Consider the following 12,732-nt stretch of genomic DNA (forward strand, 5'->3'; position numbering starts at 1 on the left):
AGACGGAAGATATGGAGAATAAGACGGAAGATACGGAGAAAAAGACGGAAGATACGGAGAAAAAGACGGAAGATACGGAGAAAAAGACGGAAGATACGGAGAAAAAGACAGAAGATACGGAGAAAAAGACGGAAGATATGGAGAAAAAGACGGAAGATACGGAGAAAAAGACGGAAGATACGGAGAAAAAGACGGAATATGTGGAGAAAAAGACGGAATATGTGGAGAAAAAGACGGAAGATACGGAGAAAAAGACGGACACTTTTACTCGCAGAAGTAACACAAATAATAAGGTATTTGTAGCACGTTTTCTTTCTAACATATAGTTTGCATATAAACAATTCTCTAGATATTTACCATTGAAATCAAGTTTTGTCAATCTGCAATAACAAATTATTAATGCAAGGCTCATTGTATAACCTAGTTAACTTAGTAACATAGTTAAGTTTAAACGAATATAAAGAAATATTCCAAACTGCTAGATAATGCTATTTTTCGTATATGTTTATATGTCTACATAATGCTACCATCTCACCACTACCTGTTCTGTAAGACGGTCCCAAAACCCTTATATAACTTAACAAGAAAATGTTGCGTAGTCTTTCCGGCAGACAGGCTTATGTATAAATACAAAATTATATGATCCAAAAACCCATTTGCTCAACCCCAGAGTTCCAGTCAAACGTTGATTGGGTCTCCCAGTAATTTGTCTTAGGTAGTTTCACTATTCAGATTCTCATACTGAAAAAGTGACTTGGTTTTTAATCGTCAAATTTTCCAATTGCTTCCATGTGTGGAATTGACCAGAAAAAACCGCACACCATCCCCCCCCCCCCCCCTCTGCTAACTAATTTCATGACAAATTTCCATCCATTAAATTCTTGCTCAATCTTCACATATTGATTGTTTGAGCAACCTCTCCTTTGGATACGTGACCTAAGTTTAATGAGCAACTAGAAAAACTGCTGGAATAAAAGTCCCCAATATGTTTCATACTTGAAAATTAACCAATCCCTCCATTTCTTACAATCCTCAAATCCTTAATCCCCTAATTATCAAATTCTCCCTTTTATTACCGACTCAAGTTTAATCGAAAATGGAACTCTAAGGCATTTGTTTTTCATATTACGATTCTCATTCGTTCATTAAGAAAGAACACTGTGGGGTCTTGCTGCCCCCCCCCCCCCCACCTTCGCAAAAATCTCTTCATGCCAAAAATGTCAAAACACATCTCCCTTTGCTATCAGTTGTATTTAAAAAACGATGGGCTTACATAAGGATATTTTAAATCGAAGGTAGGATTTCAAAATTTAATGTGGGGATGAGGTAGATACTCAGTTCAAAATGCGGGGTACAGCAGTCTTGCAGGTCACTGTAGTCTCGATGTACCATACCAAACGGAAATCACAAAATTGTTTTATTCGATACGAATCCTGTTGATACGGGCTTAAAGATGTTCAAGTTTAATCAGGGTTCAAATTTTTTAAACTCTTCACCAGCATCTTTCATGAGTTTTCTGCTACCACAGATTGACCAGGACAGCAACCAGAAGCAAAAAAGCCAAGCAACTTGACTTCAAACTGCTTCCCTTACTTTCACCTGCAAAATCAATTTAGAAACGTTTTTAAGGTTTGGCCATTCAACCACGCAAATATACATTTCACCAAGAGATCTAGTGTTCCTTTGTGGCAAGAGATTGATCTATCATTAATATTTCTGCTTTTGTAGCTAAAGTGCAGAAAATATTGACGAAAAATACAGCTAACTGCTATGTTGGAGAGTGCTTGTTGCCGTACAGGAGTCCTCCATGAATGGAGCAACTTAGCACCGTCCTGTTCTACACACCAAGGTAAGAAGAGAAATATTGTTATCCTTAATTTAAAAAAAATCGACAGATACTAAAGGAGCTCGAGCCATCTTTCAATCAAAAATAAACCAATCAGTGAGTGTGATTCTACTCACGCGCTCGTTGATTGGCTAATTTTGATTGACAGATACCTTAAGCCACTTTTATATCTTTCGATTGCCTTGATGTTTTCTTTGGATTAGAAGAATTTGGTAAGGTGCTATTTGAAACGGGGGTTATGCATGACTGATTTTGGTCATCTAATCAGTTCTACTAGGCCCTATGCTGGTCACCTCATAGATCGAACAGCCGATAGCATGATAGTGCCCTTTCCTCCACCGTTGGTTTTCTATTTATTTATTTTTCTATTTTTAGGAATTTAAGCAAAGAAACTCACCCCATCTGATTTTCTTTTTCACTTCGAAAATGGTCTCCATCCCACCTTGTTTGTGATCATTGACGTGACAGTGAAGCAGCCATTTTCCTGGGTTTACGGGAGTCATCTCGAGAGAAGCAAAGACTCCGGGGAAAATATCATACACGTCGTCGACATGTTCTGAATTTGTCCGCTGCAAGAAGAAGCAAATGCTACAGTCCCGGACAAAAATAGTTGAGACTTCAAGGAAAGGTGATATTTTCTCTTTGATTTGAAAAATTTTGAATGCATGATTTTGAAGAAGGAATAATATAGCTACAAATCCAACATTGATTCGGGGGAAAAGGGGGGATTCGAATTTACAGGGGCAACTAGAAAATAGAAAATTTCTAAATTTGCATTTTGTCTCAACAATTTTGTACGGGATTGTAGGCCGATTTAATAAGTTAAGCATGTTCAAAGATGTTCCTCTGAAAAGATTGCGTTTCCTAAAAATCAATAGATTAAGACTAAAAATAATTTCTAGGTAATGTGTTGATTCTTCGTTTCAAATTTTATTTAGATAGCAAATCGCAATAAAGATTTGGTAATATGGACATCCATTCAGGGGATCTATAGTTGGGCAAACTTTTCAATCCTCGTCCAACGGGTTCCTTAGAGAACCAGGACAATGCCTGCATATGGCTATTCATCCAACGAACAGGTAATCTCAACTGACATCCTCAGTAACCAAACTATAACCTATTTAATGGGACTGTTGTATACTTATGTAGATTCATGTTCAAAAGATTCTTTTCGGATCTGCACGTGTGGAACATGTCCTTAGCCTGACGCAGGGTTGCATAGTATCGTATAGAGATCCCCTTTCCTTCGTAGAAAGAATTTTTCAAGTACCCTGTGGCCGCTTGAATCAAAGCAACTAATAAATTAAGTAACCAACTTACATGTATAAACGAGTTTCCATGGAAATGCACCGTGTGTATGTCAATCTCGTTTCCAAGTCCAATAACATACCAAGCAACTTTGTCTCCCATGTTCATTTTGAATTGTCCGCCACTCTGTGGCCCATTGCTGTAAATATATCCGTTTATCGCGTGCATTTTGTTACTCTCCTTGAAATTTTCGTTTGTTTTAACAACGTCATTTGGTTTAAGAGTGAACTTTTTTATATTATCGTCCAAATACCAGCTCTCATTTTCGTCTAATACTGAAAATAAAATTGCAAACTCCCTATCAACGTCTATTCTTTTTCCGTTTACCAACGTTCCCTGAAATTGAATAATTTTATGTTCATGAATGATGAACAGCTAACTGCTAGATAACTAAAGACATAGGGACATAGAGAGTTTACTAAGTATTGTTATTATGTGGGATAATTACAAAACTTGAGTGTATGGGGAACAGAAAGCATGCTCTTGGGTTACAAAACATACCAATATGTTAGCTACGTTAGATAGCCCATGCTTATGTACTTTAGTTGCTTTCGAACGTTTGTTGATAAAATATCATTCTCACAGTGCACGTATAAAAGGTGTATTTTCAGAATAAATGGTGCAATGTACCTTCCTACATGTTATCAGCGGTCCAACTAGGCCAGTATTTGTGTCCTTCACAGGATCGACTGCCGAATAGTATGCCCATGTTAAGCACGCACCATCGTTTGGGCCTGGAGTTGAACGGCTGTTCACAAACCAGTGGTACGTGTATGTTTTGCCAGGAGCAATGGATCCTCCTCTGTGACTCGTTCCATCATTGTAAATTGTTCCTTCGTTATCTTTGCTAAAATGCCAAGTGGGGATATCCGATTTTAACTGAGAAAATTCTTAAGTTCCTACTTACTGTAATGCTATGTAGAACGAATAAAGGAATTTGGGATTATTTGATAGTTTGGGCTCACAAAATTTAAAACCTAATATAAGTTAGAAAATGTAATGTAAATGTATTTACGTATGTAGCTAATATGATGAACAGCTTATTTGCAAAATGTCTTCAGTTTTTTGCGAATAATCTTTGAGAAAGATGACATTAACTCTGCTGCATTGGAAAAAGCAAATCCAACTCACCTGTAAAATACTCCGTGCGGATTTACTGAGTAATTCCTAGTCGCCATGTTTTTTGCAACAACAACGATCTCATCTCTTTCTTCAGCCAGTATCATGGGTCCCAAAATCCCTAGATGTTCTGTACGATCGGTGTCTTGGACCACTTTGGTGAATGTCTCATCTGTATAAGCAACATATATGGCCTTCTTGTAGACTTTGCCAATAGTTGTGCTTGTGCGTTCGGTAAAGGTTTTAGCGCTGTGTGATGAAGAATGAAAATCTTAAAGGTAATCGACAGATTCTGAACGAGCTTAAGCAATCAAGAATTGACCAATCGGTGAGTTTGATTCCAGATGGCTTAAGCCACTATTATAAGTGTCGATTGCCTTTTAAGTAATTATGCGATAAACATAAGAGTGGTTATTACGTTTCAATGATCATCCTGATAGATTAATTGCAATTTTAACCTAGATATGGACACTTTCTAAATATGGGCCATGTTTGGACAAAGATAACGACCCATGCTCTTACTTTGAATCAGTGTTGAGCTGCCCACCAGACGTAAGCTGTAGATTATTAGGTGCGTAATCCCAATCTTTTTCGACGATTCCAATGTAGTATTTCCTTTTAGTTACAGGGGCCAACAGTTTTTGTGTTGCCACACAAGATTTGACTGTGTAGAGAAACTTCATTCCAGTTTGATAATGATCGTTAACTCTGCATCCAAGTGCCCATGTCCCAGTGTTATCTGGAGTCATTGTGAATGTTGTCGAGCTCCCTATATGCGTAAAACAAATAACACTCACATACATTTGTGCCATTAAGAGCCAAAAATAATAACATCGATAATTAACGACAGCATCTTGTGGATTACGTACTTACGTTTCCAGAAGTAAGATATTTTCATATACCATTTATTTTAATCAGAGAACTAACATTCCCCATATTGACTATACAATTAACAAAGATTTCATCTCTTGGGCCGATAAGAGATACTTCTTCGGGCACAAGTGTTGACTTCCTTTTATTTATTTTCAGGTTTTGGTACTGATAGCTACTGAATATACTTCTACAAAGTCTTTCAGATTAAAGGTCGTTTTGAAACCCTCATTGAACAAAATTTGTCGAAGCGCTTACAAACATAACTATAACCACCCCCCCCCTCCCTCACCCCCAGGACAACATTGAAACTCTGGTATAAGATAAGAATCCTTGATCGAAGAGTGCCATTGAAAATGGAAATGTTTGAAAAACATTGTGGCCCGTTTGCAATCAGAAAAACACTTTTAAGTGGAAATTGGTAAAACAGGTAACGAACAGCTACTGTAATAGACAAATGCTGCAAAAAACTGTTGCATTGGATTATTGATTAAAAGCTAATTAGGATCATTATAACGCTGTTAAAACAAGCATGAGATAACTTCCTTCTAAGAAAGCATTCGAAATTGCAAAATTCATAGATCGCGATGTTCTCACCTTTTTTTACAAAGCAAGGGTACACTCATCAACAGGCAAAAGACTTGGCCTTGTTGACGTTATGTTGAGGGTGGTTAGTGTGTTTAAAGTGTTAACATAGCCTGAAATGACATTATTCCTTAAAAGCCATCAAATGCCATACTGCTTCTAGAAATGCAGAGAATATTATCATGATAAATCATCAATTGGTAAGAGAGGATCTTTCCTATCAGGAGGAAAACCAAAGCGGACCATGGCTCTTCATCTTTAGCAAAGAACATTTATATAATTCACAAACACATTTTGAACCGCCCCCCCCCCCACCATTCTTGGAAGTGCAATAGAATCAAAATGCCTGTCATCAGTTACCTGGGAAAATCATGAGTGAATCTTTGTGGTTCCCCTCTACATCGATGCCATTTCCACTGAAATATATTGAGTGCAGATCAATCTCTGTTCCAATGGCAAAAGCATAGAAGATAACCTTTTTTCCGCTGCACATCTCTATCCCTATATCGCCAAACATAAAGCCATTGATCTGGTGCATCTTGTTGCTTTCTTTGAAATCTTTGTCATCTAGAAAATATTTCATTACAAATATCCCTGTGATGTAATTCATCAATCATTACGTCCGTGTAAATATATCGAAATATTCACAAAATAAGAAGTTATCAAGGACATCAAGACAGTGGAAATGGCTTTGTGCCCCAAACTTTTGGAAAAGTGTCCCATTTCTTAAATTGCCTCTAAGGATACTTCTATTGGAAAGGAGAAGACCCTAATGCGTCGATAGAGAAGACCCTAATGCATCGATAGAGAAGACCCTAATGCGTCGATAGAGAAGACCCCAATGCATCGATAGAGAAGATCCTATTGTCATTCAAAGTAATTATAGAACTTTTTGAATAATGTCTCTTTTTCTGAGACATAGTACCTCTCTAAATTTGAACTGCATTCGATATCTCTGAAAGTTAAATTCTGATTTTATGTATCAGAGATATTAAACAACTTTGTAACTAAGCATAGTAAAGAAATATATTTGTATAAAGAAAGACTTTGTATCTGAAATTCCAATTTGCCCATTTACACTGATTAACCTATTTGCTAATAACTTGCAATCTTCTAGCTGCTTAACGAATTTTAACGCTGTTTATGAATTTGGAAAACTTGCAACAGAGAATTGAAAAATCAGACATTAAGGAGAGACAGAACATAAAAATGGTCAGGCAAATGAACCAAGGAAAAGAACGTGAAATCATGACTGTGACAAATGAACTGTGTATTGACACTCTTTCTAACAAAAGAGACAATTCCTTCAGCATCTTTTTTTATATATAGATTCTCGTAAAATTTTACAAAACAGACAAGCCAAAATACGATGCCACAGGGAGCATGGAAATAGATAACAACCCTGTGACCATTACGTTAAACATGTTTACATGAAATTTGAGTTACATTAAATGATGCAAATTACATGCTACAGATTAACATGCTACAAAATACACTGATAGAGATACAAAAAAACACTCAGCATCTTTGTTCCACACTGCGCCCTTCGTGAATAAATATTTCTCCTCAGAGGCCTGCATAAAGTAAACCTGCATAAAAGTTTCACTCACCTTTGCTGATCCCACCGCATTTCGGTGAAGTGCAATACCTCTCCATGTTTTTCTCCAGATACCAGGATTCATTCTCGTCCATAACGGCAGGAAAGAGGTATTTCTCTGCATCGAATCCTTTCGGAATTCCGTTTGTCTGCAGTGAACCAGCATTGCATGTTACCAGAGGACCAACAAGGCCTACAAAAGACACAATTTATGCTCAGAATTCAGTTTGTTAAGACAAAATTGGCAGTGGTTCCTTGGGGAGCGGAACAAGAGCTATCACTCTGACCTACGAATCAACCTTAGTTTGGGGGAAAACATCACTGATTTGGTAAGATCTTCATGAAATTACCTTTTCACATACATTGAAGTGTCTTAGGCATAAAGAATGTCACAGGTGATGACTTAAAATTTTCGCTGATCAACCAGTGACGCCTTAAGTTATACACTTAGTTTCCAAATTCGTTCACATGTGATTTCGAAACAACAAAGAGGAAAGAGGGCGTTTTCCATAAATGAGCATGCATGATCTGTAAGACATGAATTTTTTTACCTGAATATGTATCTTTTACAGGATCGACGCTTGATGAATACAGCCAAGAAATGCATGGCGTATCTTTCGCTGTGGGAGCCATCGATTCAGGGATGGTCCACTCATAAGTGTAAGTTGTGCCCGGAAGAACGACATCATCTGCCTTGAGTTTTGTGTTGTCATCATATAATGACCCTTCATTTGACTTGTTGTATAGAACTCCACGCGCATGAATCGATGCATTGATGCTCAGCTGAAAATATAACAAATTCATTGTCACACAGATTAAGTCGGGGAACGCCAAATTTACCAATAAGGAACCCCCATGACTAACTTTTGGTTAGGTACAGGTACTTTGATCACAGAATCACAAAACAAAGAATACCTTGCAAAAATGTTGACCCCTCCCCCGACATTTCCTCACTGAATTAAGACGAAATACAAAATCGATCCTGCCAAAAACTGGGAGCTAATATGATGGATAGCCCATAGAATCCAATCTCTTTCTGGTAAATGTACAGATACCTTGATTTAAGCTTTCGTCAAATTTAGATGTAAACACTTCTTTGTCATGCATAATGATAAAGAATTATCGATTTCACGAGAAGACGAATTGCTGACTACTTTTTTTTCTTGTCTAGTTTATTACTTTATTTCAACAGCTGCATCCTTTTGAATTTGTGCAAAAACTACAAATCATTTTTAGCATTTAAAATGATCATCTTTTCATCAAGACAGAGTTCTCATGACATCTGTGCCTTGTCACAGTGAATACAAACCTTGTTCTTGAAGTGAACGAGAATCTTATCTCCAACTTCACCTTTGATAACTGGTCCCAAAAACCCATGGTGCCTCTCGTCCTTCAAAGATCTAGGCTTTCTCTTTGTGAAAGTAGCGTCCATGAACTCACGGTAATTTGCCTTTATGTAAGTCCCACCGATTCTGTTAGGCCCGCGAACAAAGAACGTGGAAGAGTCACTGTCATAAAACAAAACGAAGAGCTGTTGCTAACTTTCAAGTAAATAAGTACTTAAGAAATTAAAAATAGTTTTTGAAAAAAGCAACATTTTTAAAAATGTTTAATCTCTTCGTCTAAACATACTTAATTTTCAATCATACCAAGGTGGAGGTTATAAGCTGTCCGTTGCACTTGTAGCAACGGTCAGCTTGAAGCATGAAATCAGAAATGGACAATAATCAAGTTACGAATTACAGCTTCAAACAGGCTCACCAAACTAGATTCAGCAAGCTCAGTATCGATTGATTTCATTTGCCAAAAAACTGACGTTGCCATTTATCTTAGGTAAAAATTTATACATTTCTATTTTCATAGACTCAAACGATAGGTGCCTTGGATTTTCAATCAACACGTGGCCCAGGTGGTTGCCTATATATCAAAGTATGTCTCGTATGCATCTAGTAATTAACCTCGTTATTAACTTTAAAAGCTCGATTCAATGATATAGAACCGCCGAAGGCGCTAGATGTCTAACTAGATATCTAATTTCCTATGGAGCTGGTGAGGTAAAATCACTCAAGCGGAAATACTGGCAAAAAGACAGGGCTCAGTACGGGAAGTTGCAAGTTAGACGAAGAAGAACCAAGATTATCGAAAGTTAGCATAATTTGGAAAGGTAAGAAATATTCAAGTTACCTACCTGAATTAAATAGATTTTCAAAAAAGTTGGGTTTCGTTCGCCAGCTTCGGAATTTCCCATACTGAGCCCTTATGCGGAATCGTCTTTTTACCCTTTTACTGCATGAGTGACTTTGCCTCACTCGATGACAATAAAGTTGGAGATCTAGCGACTTCGTCACTTATATATCATTGGCTCGATCACGAGTTTTATGTATGGGCAAAAATTATCTTCACCAAAACTTGTTTAATGAGTTAAGTATCCTTAGCTTACAGTTGCATTGCTTTTGTTGTTGTGATGTGAAAACATTATGATTCTTTTCTTCGTAGATTGTAAAATGAACATTACTGTTGAATCTTGATGTTTCCAAAGTTTTCAAACAGAGAAATTGCTTTAGAGATATGACAACCTGATATCCAGCGGTAAGAATGACCCTGAAAACGTATATCTTTCTGTAAATCTATGAAAATGGAATATAATGATACTATAAATAATTACCTTCCAGTTTTGTCTAAAGGCTCTCCATCAAATGAGTTGTATTGAGAGGGTGAATACCTCCACGAAGTTTCTTCCGCAGCTATGAAATACTCCCTCACTTTGCCATTGAATGTGACTGCTTTGTTTCCCTGTCCACAGGCTGCACTCACGTTGTAAAACCCAAACATTCCTGCATTCCAGTGATCAGCTATTTTGCATTCAAACATCCATTTGCCAGGGTTATCCGCCTGCATCGTTACAGTTCCGGAATGCGCAGGGAACAAAACACGCGTGTCTGTTCGATGGTGGTCTGAGACAATCAAATTTCCGTGGAAAGAAACTAAAAGAAACAGAAGTCTATTCAGGTAGCTACTTCTCTACACTTTTGGCTTTGTTTACGTTTATTTGCGCTTAAAATCATCACACTCGATTGGTAAAGGCAACACTGGCTAAAGATAATTTGCTAGAAACAGTGAAGTTTTGCCTGAAAGTTTTACCCAATACCAGTCTATTCATAAAACACTTAAGTAAGTGTGCCAACATTTGTACCAAGACCAAATGATTTAGAGAGACAGTGCTTTCTTTTATGAGAGGAATTCTGTTAGCATATTAACATCTGGACCAGTTGACCGAATGCATAAAACTCTGTTATTCGGAAGGAAGCATTCCAATATCACCCATAATCCAAGTTTTGCAAAGCCCCCCCCCCCCTACTTTACGTACGTTCTGATGCCCTAGATCTCTTTCCGAGAACACTGTTGCATTTAGATTTAAATTTCTAAAACTGTCTGGTTGAAAGTTCGATTCCTTAGGTAAGTTGAGCTACGCAGCGATATCATTGCTTCAGTATCGTTAGGTTTCAAATCTTTAAATTCTTCAGAAGTGATAATGGCTTTTTTTACAAAGTGTCAAAGAAATAGTTGAGAGTTCGATGGGGAATTAGGTTGAATAACAATGAACCCTATACGGCGAATCACGCTGCATCTGATACGGTGAATCACGTTTGATAAATCAAGTTCCCTCTTTCCTTGACTGACAAGTTATATACTTTAAGCTTTTTTCGATCGATGTTTTCTTCCACTAACTGAGAGATTCATTGAATTGCGGATGATTTACAAAACCGATCTCGGGTTGAATTTTTTTCAATCGGTGACTGTTTTTTAATTGAATGATAAGTTATATCATAACTTACTTGAATGCATATCAACCTCACTTCCAAGGACTGACAAATGCCAAACAACTTTGTCACTTTGACAAACATCAAACCCATTTAAATTACCATAAACCCTTCCGTTGATCGAATGCATGAGATTGCTTTCCTTGAAATCTTCATCTTCTTTGTTCACTTTGCTTGGATCTATTCCGCTCCTTTTGAGGCTTTCATCCAGGTACCAGCTTTTATTCTCATCGATCACATGAAACAACAAGTAGAACTCCTTCGTGACGTCATTTCTTGATCCATCTTCATTCAAGAAGCCTTTTTTGCACGTTTCAATCATGCCTGGAGAAAAATAACATGCAAAAACATACAGAATTGTTGCTAGCAATTGTTATCAGGGGGGTTTTCCGGGTCCCCTTTACCGAAAAAGTGGGTTAAGCATTCTTTATCTGCCCACCCGACAGGTTTGAAGAAGCACACCAAGATGGTACAAAACTCATTGCTTCTGAAACGCAATTTTTCACATCCCTAACACCCCTGCCCCTATTGCAACAGTTCTGGCAACACTATAGAAGCATATAATTATGGACGGCATCATAACGAGGCCTTCATTTTTGCTCCATTGCAGGGTATTTATTAAAGCTTGTTGTTCTCGAGCGTGTGTTTGCAAATTTTCCATCGTGTCCATGAAAATATTGGAAAAGTGTGAAAGGGAAATTCTAAATAATGAATATTTCATTAACATATCCGGATAAAAGTGGGCAAGGATTCTAGTATTTGTTTTAAGAAACTTTTGTTATTATTGTTATACTTTGTAATTATTTTGATTTTGTTATTAATGTGATTAATTTGTGATTAAAGTGTGATTATTCTTGAGAGCGTACGTGATTTTAAGCAGTGATTTGCCCCTCGATTATGGATCCATGCGCTGAGTTAGATGGCTTTCAAAACTTTGTACCTATAAACGTAATAGGAATTGAATAGGAACAACACAAGCTTGCACTTCTTAAAGTCCTTTCAACCAAAAGTTACTGAGATACTCCTAAAGGCTGTTTCTATTAAGCATATTGCAGTTTCACAACACCTGTTCATTTCACTTTGGATTGGCTTCTACATGGGAAATAGGTCCCAGTTACAATACGCAGGTATAATCCTGAGAACTTGGCATTGCCAAAACTGAAATGACAGAAAGTCACTTCACTATGGAGTTGAAAGAAAAGCCATCCAAAGTGCTTTGCTCTGCATTATCGTGTAAAGGTTTCTCTTGCATAAAGCATCATGCAGATAGAATTGATTCTCCTCGCTATTGCTGGTTTTGCCTATTCACTTCAGCTTGAAGCATATTTTTAAATACTCATGAAACGAAATTATGCCGAAAACGTAAGGCGCAGAGTTTATTTCATGTGTTTTTTCCAGTCTTTATGCTGATAGCTCAAATTTCTTGGACCTTACTTTTAATTTCCCTTGTTTAATATCTATTTTTGTGAAAATGTGGTTTTCAGACAACGTTTTTTATTTAAAAACACCAAAGATTGTATTTCAAAAACACAGGAATCTGGTATTTTGTAACTGTGCAGCAGTTTGAAATGATGCAATCACTTCAA

At 37.2% G+C, this 12,732-nt stretch overlaps 2 protein-coding genes across 3 annotated transcripts in view; one reads left to right on the forward strand and one right to left on the reverse strand.

Annotated features, from left to right (window-relative positions):
• Nucleotides 1–2,359, forward strand: LOC135683207 (uncharacterized). Its single transcript, XM_089109459.1, has 3 exons — nucleotides 1–293; nucleotides 1,729–1,849; nucleotides 2,222–2,359. Exons 1-2 carry the CDS (start codon nucleotides 12–14, stop codon nucleotides 1,747–1,749), a joined length of 303 nt encoding a protein of 100 aa, XP_088965585.1. The 5' UTR covers nucleotides 1–11; the 3' UTR covers nucleotides 1,750–1,849; nucleotides 2,222–2,359.
• The window catches only part of LOC135683204 (hephaestin-like protein), a 21,489-nt gene continuing 9,612 nt past the window's right edge, over nucleotides 856–12,732 (reverse strand). Inside the window, exons 4-15 of one of the 2 annotated variants that reach the window (XM_065198401.2) lie at nucleotides 11,162–11,470; nucleotides 9,991–10,309; nucleotides 8,635–8,833; nucleotides 7,877–8,108; nucleotides 7,339–7,518; nucleotides 6,089–6,295; nucleotides 4,796–5,042; nucleotides 4,286–4,522; nucleotides 3,785–4,001; nucleotides 3,167–3,490; nucleotides 2,244–2,415; nucleotides 856–1,599 (exon numbers count right to left, since the gene is read on the reverse strand). In XM_065198401.2, coding sequence (XP_065054473.2) covers nucleotides 1,520–1,599; nucleotides 2,244–2,415; nucleotides 3,167–3,490; nucleotides 3,785–4,001; nucleotides 4,286–4,522; nucleotides 4,796–5,042; nucleotides 6,089–6,295; nucleotides 7,339–7,518; nucleotides 7,877–8,108; nucleotides 8,635–8,833; nucleotides 9,991–10,309; nucleotides 11,162–11,470 — 2,723 coding nt within the window. In that variant the 3' untranslated portion in view covers nucleotides 856–1,519. The remainder of the gene's footprint in view (nucleotides 1,600–2,243; nucleotides 2,416–3,166; nucleotides 3,491–3,784; nucleotides 4,002–4,285; nucleotides 4,523–4,795; nucleotides 5,043–6,088; nucleotides 6,296–7,338; nucleotides 7,519–7,876; nucleotides 8,109–8,634; nucleotides 8,834–9,990; nucleotides 10,310–11,161; nucleotides 11,471–12,732) is intronic. The other variant, XM_065198402.2, reaches the window with a different exon arrangement.

Source organism: Rhopilema esculentum, chromosome 7, assembly GCF_057945365.1.
Source record: "Rhopilema esculentum isolate cy_ngs chromosome 7, ASM5794536v1, whole genome shotgun sequence".
NCBI lineage: Eukaryota > Metazoa > Cnidaria > Scyphozoa > Rhizostomeae > Rhizostomatidae > Rhopilema > Rhopilema esculentum.

What these genes read in the sequence shown, in the direction of transcription:
- LOC135683207 (XM_089109459.1), top strand. Translation starts at nt 12, where the DNA reads ATGGAGAATAAGACGGAAGATACGGAGAAAAAGACGGAAGATACGGAG. An exon ending in GAAGTAACACAAATAATAAG is followed by an intron (nt 294 to 1,728) that starts GTATTTGTAGCA and finishes CTGCTTTTGTAG; the next exon opens with CTAAAGTGCAGAAAATATTG.